The sequence below is a fragment of a genome, unplaced genomic scaffold (assembly GCF_019419815.1).
Source record: "Pyrus x bretschneideri cultivar Hongxiangsu unplaced genomic scaffold, Pyrus_bretschneideri_v1 Contig27, whole genome shotgun sequence".
Lineage (NCBI taxonomy): Eukaryota > Viridiplantae > Streptophyta > Magnoliopsida > Rosales > Rosaceae > Pyrus > Pyrus x bretschneideri.
The window spans coordinates 1,264,202-1,282,541 of record NW_025999579.1 but is presented as its reverse complement, the minus strand read 5'-3'; the positions used below and the strand labels follow the sequence as shown (position 1 = coordinate 1,282,541).

At 37.7% G+C, this 18,340-nt stretch overlaps 2 protein-coding genes across 2 annotated transcripts; both read left to right on the top strand.

Moving 5' to 3' along the window:
• The first annotated feature begins 7,455 nt into the window (after positions 1-7,455).
• LOC103937280 (AP-3 complex subunit delta-like) lies at positions 7,456-10,740 on the top strand. The gene has a single exon (XM_009347207.3). It carries the CDS (start codon positions 7,594-7,596, stop codon positions 10,507-10,509), a length of 2,916 nt encoding a protein of 971 aa, XP_009345482.2. The 5' UTR covers positions 7,456-7,593; the 3' UTR covers positions 10,510-10,740.
• Positions 10,741-11,958: 1,218 nt separating this feature from the next.
• On the top strand, positions 11,959-13,495 carry LOC103950635 (glycosyltransferase BC10-like). Its single transcript, XM_009361865.2, has 2 exons — positions 11,959-12,591; positions 12,729-13,495. The coding sequence occupies exons 1-2, from the start codon at positions 12,040-12,042 to the stop codon at positions 13,386-13,388; spliced, it is 1,212 nt and encodes a 403-aa protein (XP_009360140.2). The 5' UTR covers positions 11,959-12,039; the 3' UTR covers positions 13,389-13,495.
• The last annotated feature ends 4,845 nt before the right edge of the window (positions 13,496-18,340 follow it).

Sequence of the window (18,340 nt, the reverse complement as noted above, 5' to 3'; positions counted from 1 at the left end):
GTGGCGCGGACGTTCGCCGATGTGGACGGTGATGTCATTAACGGCTAGTCACGTGAGGCACTTGGAAGTCATGTGTTTATCATGTATGCGTGGTTCATGTATGGTAAGGAAATTACTAAACAATTTTGGGTATGGTTACGTACTATCTCAACTATCGAGAAATTCGTACTTTGATTTTTTTTTGACCTTTTAATACCTTCGTTAGGTTTTCGTTAAGTCTTTTATTAAGTGATAACGTAGCATGACTTGGGCCATCGTATTTGTCAAGAGTTAGCACTAGACACGTGGCTTGGATTTATAAAAGAATCTCTCATCTATGTGGCAAATATAGTGAGCCAAAGTTATGCCACGTGTAATGAAGAACTTGACAGAAAACCTAATATAAGTATTAAAGTGTCAGAAAAATCGAAGTTTAGGTATGAAACATAGACGAAAAAAAACTAAGAATAACAAAATATGAAAGTTAGAATACTTGAGAGTAGTAACTGAGAATTACCCAAGAATATTTTTCTAAAAGAAAAGATTGATTCTTTTCTCTCAATTAATCCAATATTTTGAGGATTGTTTAAATAATTTTGTTCCTGAATTTAGTATACTTTCTATATGTAATGATGATTTATTTTTTCTATTTTTTTTTTGGTCAAATTCTTTTTTTTTTTTTTTCTTATTTGGAAACATTAAGGATTAAATAAAAACCAAAAGGTATCAAACGCAAGCTTTCATTTTGTTTTTCAGGGGATAATTCAATCACCGCTAACTATGTTCCGACTTTAATAAAAGAAGAATGGAAAGCGTGATCATAAAGGAAAACCACATAAATGAGACAAAGTAGTTCAATCAGCCTGATGTATGAGTGCTTAAATTCCATAAAAACATATATGTTACGTACGTAATCAGTAACTGAGTTGACCTTTATATTTTTAAAGAGTCGATGGTTAAAAAGTTATGGAACAGTTAACTCTGTAAATTCCTATAGGCTTAAAAATGGTTTATGGAACTTGGGAGTTGGGAACAAACCACTACTACAAATTAAATATGAATATTTGTTTTTTTTGGACAAACGATATTATTTACACTAAAAAGGAAGGAGCGGGCTTAGCCTCACAATGGGCTAGCAATAATGTGGTTCAAGTTTGCTTTTGGCGAGAATTGAATTTAAAACCTCTCACTTACAAGTGAATAGGAGTACCAATAGATAATAGTATTAAGTGGCTCAAATTAAATATGAAATTAAAATTAAGCTTCCAACGTTGTTTCTTACCTAATGTATGCTTATATATTGTACATATATATACTATGCACACACATGAAATAGGGTCGTTGGCTTAAGTCGTGAGTCCTCCACTAAAAACAAAGGATACATGACACACACATCCTAAATCACGCCATGGAGCAATTGTTTCACATTATCTATTATTGAATTATAATTATTTTTTACTAAGTAATATTACTATTTAGTTCTGTTTTTCTTTATTTGCTAGTGATAAGTATCATGTCAAAACATATGAATGACGATCATGTATAATATTTATGTTGGGTTCAAAACATGGTTACGGCTGGCTCAACACTTGACATAATTGAATCATTTTCCCTTTGAATAATTTTGTATAAATAATCAATTAGTAGTATATAGAGGGTGAATCCGTGACACCACTTCGTAATGCACTTCAACGATTTGAACGTCTATTTTTAGATTTTTCCTCAAAGGTTATATCTACCAAAAGTCATCCAATTCTGAAATTATATGACTGTTAGATTAAGGGGTTAGAATTTCTTTGTAGAACCGTATTCGTCCATCTTCACTACAAATGAATGTCTTATGGTGTTGGACTTGTCTAATTTTTTGCAGGATCTATGATTGATGTTTTAAAAAAAAGACGATTCGGATCGTTAAAATACATTACGAAGTGATCCCGAAAAATATGTGCAAAAAATTAATATCATGGTTTCGTCCCTAAATATAAATATGCAATACACACACACACGCACATATGTATGTATATATATATGCTGAAAGCAGACCAATTTAATTATTGAGGTGTCCGAAAATGAAATCAAAATAATAAGAGTCGTTTTCGAGATGGTTCGAGATTTTGAGTGTAGAGAGGGAAAGACGTTGAAGGTTGAAGGCACACAGGGAGCTCGTGCCGGTTGTGTTATGGTTTGGGCAGGCACATGCCGGCCCACGCCCTCACAAGCTCACCTCAGTTTTGTCTTTGGTCCTTTCGGAGCTCTCAAGTCTTTGAGTCGTTTGCATTTTCTTTGAAATTTGGGGCCATTCTTTGAACATAAAAACTTTTTACGCATTCTTATTAATATTTTTTTGTTTATTAATTTTATTCGATTCATTTGATTAGACGGTTGAAAATTAAAATATATATAAAATGTAAAATGAGTCTCCGAATAGTTCTCTATTTGTTTTTATTAGACTTTTTTCTATTTTAATATACCATTGTTGTATCTTTAGTTGCTTGAGCATAAATAAAATATGTTTAAGGTCTAAACTATGACGTGGATCAATTGGGGAGATTACTGTTTCAAGGTTTGGTGGGATAATTGACACGATATTATATTAACTTGCTAATCAAGCAAAAGAGTCTATGTTTGAAGTCATTCATCAACTTTAACGAATATTCAACCACGTTGTATGTGACATCCCGTCCCGGAAATATAGAAACGTACATGTGATTTGACCGTTTTACCCCTAGTTTGTTTTTATTACGTTTTTGGTTGTTTTGTGTGGTGTTGACCAAAGTTGGACCACACACACACATCCTATCTCTATCCCTCACCCTCTGTCACTGTCTCTCTCTCTCTCTCTCCCCCGAGTCCTTTATTCTTCTTCTTCTTCAAACAAAAACGTACGAACACCCACACAACCCTTCAAACCTGGACAGATCGAGGAAACCAAGGGTGTAGTTGTGATCGTGAGGTCGAGGGGAGCACTGACGTACCATTTTCAGGTAGGGAAACCACCATTTTCACGTCGATTCGAGGTTTTCCGATTTGAGCACTATTCATGCAAACTTATTCTAGCTTGTTTTTGGACTTTTGAAGCTTGTAGTTGTGTTTGTGAGGTTCCCAGGAGCTTGGGAGTGCTTCGTTGGACAATTTTGGACGTCGGGAAAGCTTGGTTCGAAGTTGGTCGAGTTTTGGAGTTTTGGACAGGTATAATCTTGTAGTTTTAGGCCTTAAAACTTGTAGGATCGTGTTCTATTAGTTCTAAGGTTGATTTTGGTGCAAGAAACATGAAAAAAGGTGGAAAAACGAGCGAGTTATGGCGAGTTGCAGGTTTCCGGCGACAGCGCCGGTGAGGGGGACTGGCCGGGGAAGAAAGGGGGATATTCCGTTGAGTTTAACGGAATATTCCTAACGGACGTTGACGGCGTCAGTTAGGTTTAACGGAATATTCCGTTGAATTAAGGGAATATTCCTGACGGCGTCACTTGACGCCGTCAGTGTGCATGGCACGTGGCCGCGCGTGGGGGCGCGTGGGTCCGTGTCTATGTTGGCGCGTGAGGGCGCGTGGATGGTCCAAAAATTATGGGTGTGATCGTGAGGTTGTGTAGATCACGTTGGTATATTTATTTGTCCATTTTGAGCAATGTATGAGAAGTTATTTTGAACGGACGGTTATGTACTTTAAAGTTAACGTTTTTATAGTTAATTCGCATATAGGTGACACGTATCCCGAGGACGAGCGTGCACACTCGAGGCAGGGGGGCTACGACCCTTCTACATACCAGTGAGTGGGCTTTTGTTTTCCGTATATACCTATATACATACTATTTCCCAGAAATTAGTATAAATGCTTCGTTTTATGCCATTCTTTTTATATGATTGATGGTTATGCATGATATTATGAGGTTTTGTGATGGCATACCTGTGAGCATGATTGGCTTACCCTTGAGCATGACTTGGCATATCTACGTATATATGTTTATTTCTGGGAAAGTATACAGGTTTTACGGCGAGGGGTTATAATATGTTTTATGAAGTGGTTTTCAAAGAGATTTGTTTTTTCCCACTCACGCTTTTGTTTTGCTCCCCTCCAGGTTCTAGTAGCTTAGCGGGTTTGGTGGTTTTCCCGAAGGACGTCCCGGCATTCTGACAGACACTCACCTACGTAGGGTTACCTTCGGGTGCACTATTGTTGTATCGTTTCTTTTGGACTGCTGTAGGCTTAAAGCTCTGAATTAAGCGTCTTACTTTTGCTAGCACATACTTTATCACATTATATTTGCTAGTTTTAAATTATTCGTAATTTTCCATTACTGTTTTTAGCTTCCGCATTGTGCACATGGCTACGTCACTTCCACGTGACGGCCAGCATGCCCTGATCTCGGTTGGGGTGTGTCATTGTAAGAAAAGAACTTGCATGTCATAATATATATGATAATTTTTTTTTGTCTCTCGTCACGTAGTATGAGAAGAATTTACATGCATAAATTCATATCTTCACGTCACGAGAGACAAAAAAGCAAAAAATGTATTTTCATTCCAGAAAAGTTTTTCCCACAATGAATGATTCACCATGCCTACTAAGGACTGTACATGTAAATTGTTCAACACAAAATCTAAATACCTAAAATGTACATATGATTTTGGGACTTTGGTGGTCTGTTCAAATAGCATAGTTAATAAAATACGGAATTGGTGTAGTACGTGAGAAATACATACATGTATTATATAGTAACTTTACTAAAAATATATTTTGAAAAATTAGGCCATTTTTATTCTAATATTTTAACTATTTATTTATATTTCTTCGGTAATATGTGAAAATACGTATAGAAAACATGAATTTTGTATGTTTTATTGAAAAATGTGTCAAAATAACGTGTGCTAAACATAAAAAATACAAACGACGTGTATCATATGTGCATAATACTTTGAAGTTATAAGCAACTAGCAATTTAACGAATTATTGAAATGAATCCACTACAAACCTTTTCATTAGAAAATCTCCTCTTTAGTTGAGATGTTTCATCAACCTCTTATTAGCGAATATTAACGAGACTTTAACTTTACTTTCCTTAATGTTTGATTAGTTAGTTAATTAGTTCATTTCCCTTTCCAACTTGGCCACTAATCTGCTTTCTTTTCCCTTTAAGCACTTTCCTATGTACAAAAGATATTGCAGACCCATTTCCCCAACAAATGCACACCTTTGTCGCGCAAAGTCAATGACTTTTTCCATATCACTTAATCAGTTTGAGAGGCAGAAACTGCAAACCTAGTTGCAGCAGCTACCTCCCTCCCCCATCTCTCTTCAAAACCTTCTCCAATCCCTCCCTTACTCTTAAATTCATCATACAAATCTTTCATCTCTCTTCATCATGCAATCCCTCCCTTGCTCTTAATTTGTTGCAGCTTTCCGAGGCCATGTCTACCAAATCAAGTCTGAATTGATATCAATTCTTTCTGTTTTTTCAAATGCAATCCCTCCCTTGCTCTTAAACATGATGTAAACTAAATTAAACTATAACACCGATATAAGTTTGTGTCTCTTTGGATTGATGATTGCTCTCTAGAATTTGCCTAAAGTTTTTGTCTTGGCTAATTATTACAAGTAGTTTTTTTAAATGCTACTTTTAAGTGGCATCAAATATTCAACTCTCAAGGTAAACCATTTACTGGTTATGCACATATGCGGGATGATCATTGGTACTGTAATTTTTCTAGTAATTAACTCAAGACATTAAGGACGTTTTAGGCATAAAATAATTGGATAAGTAAAACAGGACCAAGTTCTAGTATGTAACCTTCTTATTATAAATTTTTGGTTTTTGGTGGAGAAAGGAAACCATCCAAATTTTCTGTTTTAAACAATTTGTTCAACTTGATTTGAATCTGTTTATGAAACAAAGAACTTGGACCTTTTGGCTTTTGCAAAGCCATGCCACATGCATGTTAAAGACAGAAATTCTCCATACCTACCTCTATCTCTCCCTTAGATTGCGGCCCAACAAGCCCGAGAAACCGAGATTACAGCCCAGTTATCGGCCCAAGACGAGAAGATGAGTATGATCGTACGAGCCTTATAGATGTCCGGCCTCCAAATCCCGATGCCAGCACCTGATCTTGCTCCACCTTTGACCTTGTAGCCACTTCACCCAGCCGATACCCAATAGCCCGATGCATCAAACCTAGAAGACTACTTCTTGTAGTTTTTTCTTTTATGTTCGGACATCTTGTATGTATATTTTCATATATTTTATAATTAAATACTTTTTCTTGGTTTATTAATTATTGTTTATAATTTAATTAAAATATTTATAAAAAATTAAATAAAAATATTTTTTCCAAAAAAAAAAAAAGAAAATTTGCGCGACGAAGAATTGTTAAACATACATTACTCTATCCTAACATTCTTACAACCAAATAGAGTATTTTATATAACAAAAATTGTTAAAAATAAGCGCTTTTCTAAAGTAATTCTATATAAAATAAAACATGTTAGAAATTTTATTAAACATCGAAATACTTCTTAAGAAACACATAACGAATGCTTCTCCATACACCGTTTTTACAACCTAGACCTAGAGGCAATTGGAAAATTTTCAACCAAAAGATAATCATAATACAGGGCGTTTTGTAAAAGCCCGTTGGGCTAGTTGTCCCTGTGCACAATCAATAGAACCACCTCACCCCTCACCAAGTTCCAGCCAATGTTCACGTAAAAATCTCAATTTCAAGAAAAATGTAAAAATCTCAAATTACCTTCAAATGTCAAATTCAGCACCATTTTTATTACTTTTTCAAATTTAATTAGACTAAATATGACTCTCGATTTCTACTTAGTACTACGGTATAGTGATATTCTTCTTCACTTGTAAGTGAGAGGTCTTAGGATCGATTCTTGCCAAAGACGAATTTGAACTACATTGTTATTAGCCCATCATGAGGATAAGCCACCCCTAAGATCGTTTGTTAAAAAAAAAAAAAAAAAAGGATACGACTCTCAATTAATGAAAAAAATAAAAAAAACGTAAATTGATACGTCCTAAGTACCAAATTAAGTTCAAGGTATAACCAAATTTTCTAAGAAGTTAGTCGAAGTGATCAATTTGGAAGTTTTATTTGCTGAAATAATAAATTCTCGACAACTAATCGTATGTCTCAATGTTCCAAACATGTTCTTTGTTATTATTATTATTTTTTTTATCAAACGATATATTTTATTAAATTCAGTGTTAGATTAGCTATCGATAGAGCTTGAACTTAAAGTCAGCATGTAAGAGCTCGATACTTTTTCACAATTGTAGTAAAAAACCACTTACAAATGTGTTTTTTATTTCAATTAATGCAGATGACGCTTACCGCATAAACAATCATGTCTATATACAACATTTACGGGTTCGATCCCTACTAAGTTTTTTCTCTAACCTACTAAAATAAATAAATTATATTCACATATATTTATTTTGGACAAGATCAAATAGATACAAACGAAAAAACCAGACTGAGCTATTTCCAAAGTCCGAACAGTGCTTTTACCCAAAAGCCATCACCTTTGCCCAACATTCCCACCTTGGACAGAGTGTGTAGCGCCACCGTAAAAATTACCAAATCTCAAATCCTCCGCCGCCCATGGCGGGTTCCTCCCTCATGGAAAACCTCTTCCAGCGCACGCTGGAGGACCTAATCAAAGGCCTCCGCCTCCAGCTCATTGGCGAGTCCGCCTTCCTCTCCAAAGCCCTCGACGAAATCCGCCGCGAAGTCAAATCCACCGATGCCGACACCAAAGCGAACGCCCTCCACAAGCTCACCTACCTCTCCTCCCTCTACTTCTACGACATGTCCTTCGCCGCCTTCCACGTCGTCGAGCTCCTCTCCTCCACCCGCTTCTCCCACAAGAAGATCGCCTACCACGCCGCCGCCCACTCCTTCTCCGACGACACCCCGGTCCTCGTCCTCATCACCAACCAGCTCCGCAAGGACCTCACCTCCACCAACGAGTTCGAGGTAAGCTTAGCGCTCGAATGCCTTTCTAGAATTGCTACAGTAGATCTTGCTAGGGATTTGACACCTGAGATTTTCACCTTGCTGGGTAGCAGTAAGGTTTTCGTTCAAAAGAAAGCGATCGCCGTGCTTTTGAGGGTGTTTGATAAATACCCAGATGCTGTGAGGGTGTGTTTTAAGCGTTTCGTTGAGAATTTGGAGAGTCCAGACTCGCAGATTGTGTCCGTGGCTGTTGGGGTGTTTTGTGAGCTTGCTTTGAGAGAACCCAGATCGTATCTTCCGTTGGCGCCGGAGTTTTATAAGATCCTGGTTGATTCTAAGAACAATTGGGTTTTGATTAAGGTGTTGAAGATATTTGCAAAGTTGGCCCCTTTAGAACCTAGGTTGGCTAAAAGAGTTGTTGAGCCGGTATGTGATCATATCAGGAGGACCGGGGCCAAATCGTTGCTGTTTGAGTGTATTAGGACTGTGGTGACCAGTTTGAGTGATTATGAATCTGCAGTGAAGGTGGTGGTTGTCAAAATTCGCGAAATGCTAGTTGATGATGATCCGAATCTTAAGTATCTCGCATTGCAGGCACTTTCAGTTGTTGCAACAAAGCATTTGTGGGCAGTTTTGGAGAATAAGGAGGTTGTGATTAAGTCTTTGAGTGATGTGGATTCGAATATCAAGCTGGAGTCTTTGCGTCTTGTTATGGCAATGGTATCCGAGAATAATGTGGCTGAAATTTGCAGGGTTTTGGTCAATTATGCTCTTAAATCTGATCCAGAGTTTTGCAATGAGATTCTTGGTTCCATTTTATCAACATGCTGCAGTGATGTATATGAGATTATTGTGGACTTTGATTGGTATGTATCACTTTTGGGAGAAATGTCGAGGATCCTGCATTGCCAGCAGGGGGAAGAAATTGAGAAGCAACTTATTGATATTGGTATGAGGGTCAAGGATGTTAGACCAGAGCTTGTACGGGTTAGTCGTGATCTGCTGATTGATCCTGCATTACTTGGTAATCCATTCTTACACAGGATGTTGTCAGCTGCTGCTTGGCTGTCAGGGCAATATGTTGAGTTCTCAGTAAACCCATTTGAACTCATGGAGGCACTATTACAACCTCGTACAACTCTCTTGCCACCATCTATAAGAGCGGTATATGTACAGTCTGCTCTCAAAGTTTTTATCTTTTGTCTAAATGCTTACCTTTTGCAGAGGGGGAATGCTGCTTCCTCCTCAACTTTTGATAGAGTGGTGCCAGATGTTCCAGGATTGGTTTCGGAACGAGATGGCCCAGAGAGTTCTAGTTTGGCATCATGTGATGCTCCTGTGCATTGCAAACAGGATGAAGGATTCAACCCAAGGGTTTTTGATCAGTCTTTTGAAGGTCTTTCAGTGGAACATGGTGGGGAGGAAACTGCTACTCTTGGGCAAGCATCTGCATCGTCTTCATTGAAGGATAGTTTCACACATGAATCTATCGTAAACCTTTTAAATCGAGTTGAATTGGCTGTGGTTCCCCTAACAGGAAGCTATGATGTAGAAATACTAGAGAGAGCACGAAATATACTTTGTTTCACCGAGTTGATTAAGCGAGATCTGCTTGATAGTCCAGTACAGAAGGAAGAAAGTTTGGAAAGGGAAGGAGTACAAGCGTCTCAAATCATCAAATTGATGCATGATGCCTTTTCAAATGATCTAGGTCCTGTCTCGGTAAGTGCTCAAGAAAGAGTTCCTGTACCAGATGGGTTAGTGCTTGCGGAGAATCTTGAAGATTTGGAAACAATCTTCGGTGATGTTCAACTACCTTCATTAAATTCATTCTCTCTTGGAAGCCCGCAGTATGAGGAGAGAGCTGGTTTTTCTATTCCTATCCATGAAAGCAAAGAAGAGCCAGTGCCATCGAGTGAATCCACATCTCTACTTGCGGAGCACCGTAAGCAGCACGGTTTATATTATCTTCCCTCTGCGAATAAAGAAGATGATTATCCACCTGCCAATGATACCAAATTACAGGCTGGTACCAATGATGACGACGGAGATCTAGTTAAGCTTACAGAGCAATTACTTCTTTCTAAGAAAAAGCCAAACCACGCAAAGCCTCGGCCTGTGGTGGTGAAATTAGATGGAGATCAAGCAACTATTGCGACCAACCCTCGTCCGAAGGAAGATTTGTTGTCTGGTACCGTGCGAGACGTTCTTTTAGGTAGTGACACCAATCCCACTTCATCCCAAGGTCAAGCATCCACCAAGTCATCGAGTAAGAGAAAAGGGAAGGAGAAACTAAATGTTGATTCTGCTAAAGAAAACTTGGGTGGTGTTGAAAAGCATGATCAAGGAAACCCAGGTTCAAGAAAAAGCAAGCACCATAGTCATGGTAAAGGGAGAAGACACGGAAGCCCGGGGAAAAAAGGAGCTGAAACAGAAGAAAATGGTCAGAAATTGAAGCAGAAAAGTAGTCGTACCCATAGTAAGCACAAAGCTCGACAACGAGCGGAAGTGCCATTGAATGTGGTTGCACAATCACCGGTAATTCCAGATTTTCTTTTGTAGTGTTAAAAACGTTCGAATTTACTTCTTACTCATCATTTTCACCATACTTGTCCTTGTATACTGTTGAGGTTAGTTCCTGATGTCCTGCCGTAGATTTTATACATTTGGGATTTGGCTTCTCTTGTCATGGTTTGTGTTTGCACAACTGTTGGGATTCGCCTTTGGTTCTGTTTTAAGCGAGACGATGCGAGTGAATTTCATTCGAGCTATGAAGTTTACGGTTCTTTCTAATTTCTGTTTCGAGTATTACTTGCTTCTTCTTGACGATAAAATCGACAGATTTGTCAAGAGGGGTAAATTGACACATTGTAAAATTTAGGCGGCTCAAAATCAAATTGAAATTGCAGTGGCCAATCGGAACAGGAGTGTTCGTAAAATTTGACCATTTTTTCTTCGAAACCACACTAACCGATTTTTCTTGAGTACCTAGAGGCGCTAATAGGCACATTTTTGGCTGTTGAATTAGATACTTCAACTTAAAACTGAAACTGTAACGGATATTAGTCTTGCTTCTTAGCGAATCGGGTTCGGTTTCTCCTGAACTTGCCTTTTCGTCTTCTCTGAAAGGCAGTTTCGTTTCGTCTTCGTATGCATGAACCTCTTTCCTATGCGTAAGATGGACTTTTTCTGTCCCAGAAGAGCAGGGGAAACAGCTTTAATGTATTCCTTCTTCAATCATTGTTGCCCCAAATCTAGGAGCTTGCTTGCTCATACCAACTTGGTGACATTTGCACCGTAACGTCCAAGTTAAACTTTAATTAAAACAACTTGGAATGAAAGTCAAATTCTATTATGTTTGGTAGACCTGACAAATGGGTTGTGTTTGTCGTGTTTGTGTTGTTTTCATGTTATAACCGTAACGGGTCATGTCGTGTCAAACTCATTATCTTAACGGCTTATTAACAGGTGATCCGATAATTATCCGATTTGTTAATAGATTGTGTTGTTTCGTGTGGGGTTAACGGGTTATGCAAGAAATTGCCATTAACATGTCTCGTTCGTGTCATACCCGTTATCTTATAGGATTCTTAACAGGTGATTCGATAACAGGTTGACCAGAAACTTGTTATTTTCGTATTATTTCGTGTCAGAATAACAAGTCATGCAAGAAATTGTTAAATCTGACGTTTTAAAGAATTAACGGTAAAATACTTGAGAACATACCAAAAAAATCTTCAAACTTAGGATTGCAATTTAGACCTAGGAATGCTCGAACAGGTGGAAGACCACTGGCCATGAAATGTCAACTCTTTGAAAGATCAAAGGTGATGACCAAGTCCTAATATATGCGGTGTCGATTTTCAAGAGGACTTTCGAAACCCTAGGTCGTAGCAATACCAAAACACATGCATGCATCTTAACTTTCACTCTACCTAATCTTCTTTTTCCCAAGAAAAAGAAAACTAATTCCCCTTTTAGTGTCCTAGCCTCCTAGGTTTATTAATGTAGGCATCAATCTGGTTAACTTGAAGTAGATAGCTAGCTAAGTTCTTCTTCGATCTGCTAAACTCTCCTCTCCTGCTCCCGGAAATGGGAAGCGAACTCCGAAAATCTCAGCCAATTTCGAAGCTTTTGGTTTCGTATTTGCAGTTTAGCCATGCCTTTCATCTAGTGTTTTTTGTCATTGGTTTGTCCATTGGAGTCATGGTCAGTTCATACTACAAGACCTTCTTCCCATTCACCTTACAAACCACTTCCTCCTCGTCACTGCTATTGCCGCCTGCCTCAATAACAGAGTTTCTGCCACAACCACCCTCACCGCCGCTTCTCCCTTTACAGGAATCAGGTACTGATAACGTTGCATCGGATACTGAGGCACTTTTGGTGCACAAGATGGTTGATGATGGTGAGTTGTTCTGGAGAGCATCTTTTGTTCCAAGGATTGGAAAGTTTCCATATAACCGTGCGCCTAGAATTGCCTTCATGTTTTTGACAAAGGGGCCCATACCTTTGGCCCCATTGTGGGAAATGTTCTTCAATGGCCATGAAGGACTTTACAACATATATGTCCACCCTCATCCTTCATATGTTGATTCATGGCCTCAAAATTCTGTTTTCTATGGAAGGAGAATTCCAAGCAAGGTGGGTTAGTTTTGAACTTTTTTGTGGATAAAAATGGTCAATTCGAATCAACTAATTTTTCATGGGTATATAAATTAAGACAGTTGTTATTTGTACCATATTTATTGATTACATAGTTGATCACCTCTCTAATGTAGGCGGTTGAATGGGGAAGTCCTACAATGATCGATGGTGAGAGACGCCTACTAGCAAGTGCCCTCCTTGACTTTACTAACGAGAGATTTGTGCTACTATCCGAGTCTTGCATCCCATTGTTCAACTTCACCACAATATACAGCTACCTCATGAATGCCAGTGAGAGCAATATAGGATCATATGATGACCCGAGGAAGGTGGGTCGGGGCAGATACAATCCGAGAATGTGGCCTGAAATCAACAGATCGGATTGGCGCAAAGGCTCCCAGTGGTTTGAGGTCAGCCGGAAGCTGGCAGTTGAGATCATATCAGACAACAAGTACTACCCCATATTCAAAGAGCATTGCAGCCCTCCTTGTTACATGGATGAGCATTACATCCCAACCCTAGTGAACATCATTGGCCCGGAAGAAAACTCGAATCGGAGCGTTACTTGGGTCGATTGGTCCAAAAGTGGTCCTCACCCTGGAAGATTTGGGAGGAATGATGTTTCAGAAGTAATTTTGAATCAGATAAGATTTGGTTCTAATTGCAGTTGTAGTGGTATTAGTAATGCAAATAGTACTATTACTTGTTCTATGTGTTTTTTGTTCGCTAGGAAGTTCATGGGAGACACTCTGCGGCCTCTCTTGCAAATTGCACCCATGTTGCTAGGTTCCTAGGTTCCATTTCATAATTATACCTTTGTATGTGAAATTCATATGTATTCAAAAGTATATCATCAATACATCTAAGAAAACTAACAGTTTTTCATGATAATTTAAACCAATACATGTCTAATAATACTGAAATGTTCTACTCCTTATGTATGGATTGCTAAATTTTGTCTTCATTGGATTAACCACACTTTTGTCCTTTTTTTTTTTTTTGTGACAGTAACAAGTCGAATTTGAACAAACTTGGCTTTACTGCTTTGGAAGTCTCCGAAAGAAACTACCTAAAGTAGGTCCAAGATGTGAAGCTCCATCTTACTATTAAGAGCCTTGGAGCTACCATAGAAGCTCCATCTTACTATTAAGAGCCTTGGAGCTACCATAGAAGCTGAGGAGAATGTTCTGGTTTGCGAAGCTAACAAAGCCACATCCATGACCTTCATACAAAAGCATATGATGACGTACTGCAAATCGAGTACCTTGCAGAGGAGGATTCACGAGCTTCATGGATCGATTTGGAGGATTTCTTTGATCACCGAAGAGATATATTATTGTATGAAGCAATACACGACTAGCAACACTTACACTTCCAAGACTTTAACTATGTGAATCAATGCAATTTTGAAGTTAGTTGAATCTAATCACTCTTAAGTTCTGTAAAGTAGACTTAACTGAATAGGATCTCTTGGAGAAGACTTGTTCAATCTTCCATGCTACCAATATTGTCTTGCAGCAATAATATCGGGCACAGAACTTCACTACGTTTTTGGATTTGATCTCTGTTTTACTTCTTGCTGAAAAGCTAAACCAACTGTTGATGAAAAATCACCAGGCTAGACCTACTGGCTCGATCGCTGTGCCTGAAGCATACAATAGAAAGAAACAACGCCCGAGCCATTGCTCTAAGCGTGGTAGGCTTGGCCATAAGCCGAATGCCCAAGGTTAACAATGAAGGCCCATCTAAGGGAGGAAAAGAGCCCAAAAACGTTGTCACCTCGCTCACTAGGCTGCGAACTTAAAGAATAAAGGTAAGAGAACCAACCCCACCAACCCCATGGATGCAAATTGTGTTATTGTTGTGGAGGCAAGGACCATTGGTCCCGCATTTGCCAAGCTCTCGCCAAGGTTGTAGTTGAGTATCATTCTCGTCATCATAAGTTCGAATCAAACTTTGCTCAAGTGGTGGAACCCAAAACTACGAAAATGGAGGTTTTTGACTTTTAGGAACCAACTGCTCCAATGAAAGAATAGATTCTTAGACATCGGCTCACATATTGGCTGAAACATCCCTTATGTTCTTGATTTAAGTTTTGGACAATTTCCTTTAGGTCATCTCCAATCGAAAGGGCCCCCGTCCAAATTATAGCCCTGAAAGAAATTGTTTTTTAATGAACAGTGTCATGCTATATTTATATACCATCTCCAACCGAGTGGGCCAAAGGGTCTTAGGCCAAACATAACATGTTTTGACACAAAACCCATCTCCAACCAAAGGGGGCTATTGTTTAGCCCTGTCAATAATTTATTATTTTAGGTTTGTTTTTTAATTTATTGGTTAATTGAATTAAACTACCATATTAAAATAAGGTTTTTCAGACATATTTTGAGTGCCACTTGTCGCTAAATGAACAAGCCTTCGGATTTCTTATCTTTATATAATCTCAATATTTTTTCAGATAGGATTTCGAGTGACACATGTTGCTAAGGTGAGTAACTCTCCATATTTTTTATGTTTATGTAATCTTTAATAATTTTTCGGATAGGATTTCGAGTGCCATGTGTCGAGATGTAATTGGTTATGCAAATTTTAGATAGGATTCTTATCTACGTGACACTTCTTATCTTCAACTTCCAATGTTAATAATTGGCTAGATATTGGGGTAGAATTCACACACCTTCATATTTTCCAATGGTGAAAAGAATGTGAGAAATGGCTTAGGTATTTATAGGAAAAAAAAAATTAGAATTTTTTTTTAATTTTTTTAATTCGTCTAAACAAAAAATTTAAATTCCATTGGCTACATGATGTCAGATGGCGTCAAAATGATGTCAGCTAGTGTCAGGATGACGTCATGTTACCATTGGATTGGATTAAATTAGGATGGCTTTCTTTGGCCAGCCCGCAAGCCTTGTGGCTGATTTATGGCCCAATGGGTCGCGCAAGCCTTTTAGCCTAACCCTCAGTTGGAGACGAATTTTGTGTCAAAACGGGCTACGTTTTGGTCTATATCCTTATAAATAAATGTGAAAAATAAATTAAAACAAAATCAACCCACATCAAGCCCTAACACATCTACGGCGCCCACCACTTTCCGGTGGCTTCTTCACGATGTCGGTGAATCTTTTGTGCGGGCAGCTCCTCTCCGTCTCCTCCTCTTCCGTTTTACGTTGTTTCTTTTTGTTTTTTTATTAGACGTTTCCAAAGAGAAATTGTCAACCCTCCTTCAGGCAATTGCAATTAGTTGTAATGTTGAATAAACGAATTTGGTGGAATGGAATCCAAATGATTAAAAAAGGTTCAAGCCTTTTTACTTCATAGGTTGATAATGAGTCTCACATTGATGAAAGGAGGAACTTTGTATGGGCTTATAAGTAAGTGGGGCTACTCCTCGTATTGTCAATTGGTTTTATGATGGAACCTTAACTTTCTTCATAATATCATAGCAGGTTGTCCCGTTTGTGAAGCCAAATTGCCACACGTGATGCACGTCACTCTGTTGTGTTGTCCACGTGGTAGGCTTGAAAATTTACCACATGTAAGTGGGCGTGTTGAGAATGAGTCCCGCATTGATGAGAGGAGGGACGATTGAGAATGAGTTCCACATTGATGGGAAGAAGGACCTTGCATGAACTATAAGTTGAACTATTTTTCATATTGTCAATTGATTGTGAAATCTTAATTTTCTCGGTAATGAAATAGCCCTTCTACTTCATGAATTGCCATTTGGTCATGAATTGGCATTTGGTGGAATGGAATGCAGATATGAGGCTTATAAAATTTCCCCGTCGTACAAAACCGACGACACGAGGAACCACGACCGCCAGTCTGACGGAGAAGGGGTGGCGGAGGCGTCGAAAAGAAGGCGTTGAGATAAGAGGGAGCCTTCATGTTCTATGAACGTTGTTCGAAGTCAAAGCATGTGGAAGGCAATTGTACCTACCATGGAAGGCGGTGCGACGCAAAAGGTGGTGTCGTTTAATTTGAAGTTGCCATGGGGTTTGTGACGAGGATAAGAATCCCCTATTGGGTGTGGAAAGAAATTTCTTTATTTTATATTTCTTCAATTTTATTCAAGGGTAATATAGGAATTAAAAAAAAAATCTTTTAAATTGGTTGTGAAAAGAAGTTCAATGGGTTATTATAAAATTTCATTTTTCTTTCGTTTCATAATTATACGTTTGTATATAAAATTCTTTTGTATTGGAGTGTATATCACCAAACGTCCCGTATTGAATATCCAGATAACATTACTTTATTTATATATCACAAATGTAATAAATTAACACGTATCTATCATATTACGTAATAATTAATATTAAATTTTTTAAAGGAATGTGGTGGCTGCAAGTTATGCCTGGTGAATTTTGGCATTCATGTAGGGCAGCCAGCAATGTTCAACTGTGGCAGCTCAGGAAGGCATGACCTGGGAAATTTTTTAATATAATTAATTTGCCTAAAATAAGTAATATACCCCATTAATTAGAGTGACAATTACCGTACAACACCCACGTGGCATAAAAATAAACAAACTCTCATGTTACTTCAAAAGCTAGCCTACTCTTATATAAAAATGTTATTACAAGTTTACAACCTATTTAGAGTGTGGAAATAATCGATTGGTTCAATGAATTCCACCATAATAATATATACTTCAACCTAAAATGTTTAAAGCTAATAATACTTGGTGCAATTTAGATGAATGGAGGTGATTATTTTTGGACAGGAGAAACACTTCATGTTTAGATTTAGAGTTTAGAGCTCTCGTTGATTGTTTTTATTATGCAGTTATGTCTTCTCACATGATTTACAAGAAATTAGTATTAATTATAGCAACACATTATGCTATACATGTAGCGTTAACTTGCGTACGAGAGTTTAGATCTAAAAAGAGAAAGGAAACTGCAAGCGTTTTAGAGACTAATAAGTCATTAACAAAATTCATGTTGATGATTTGTTTTCTGTTTTTCTAAGATGTTACATGGTGAATTGTTCTTGGACCCTATATTTTATTTGGCTTCATCAATTTCTATCTTTTATTTATTATAATTTAAATATAGAACTGGGGAGGGCAAGTGTCATTCTTACTTTTTTATCATTCATTTCTTTCAAGGAATTTTAACGAAAAGTTTTCGGTACTGTTTACTTTACCATTTATTTTGTCATTATCGTTAAAACTCAAAGTTTTCAAGCCCTTTTAATTAGTTTTCCTTTCTTTTAATGGCAAAAGAAACAAAGTTTTTAATTGAGGGATATATTTGGAAGCCAGTTCTTCCCTATCATGGATTATAATATAAGGAAAACTAATGAAAAATATTTGAAAACTTTGAGTTTTAACGATAAAGACAAAATAAATGGTAAAGTGAATAGTATCAAGATTGACTTTTTAGTGTAAAAATGTGGTTTTTCATTAAAGTGAACAGTAACAAGAGTTTTTCGTTAAAGTTCATATGGTCAAATTTCAACAAAACTTCAAACTTCAAAGCTGTATAAAACTTTAAAATACTTCCATTTTTAATCAGATTATATCCCACTTAAGACTTAATTTCTTACATAACTCAAGGAATCCATATTTCTTACAACCCCCTTCTTTTACATACATTGTCCTCCCCACCGACTATACAACTTCATTAACATTTTTATCCCAACTCATGGGTTTTTTAAAGAAAAAACCCAACCCATGTTTTGTTGTTCCTCGTTTTTTTAGCAAGTCTTTTATGTGTACTAAATCCTTCGAGAAATT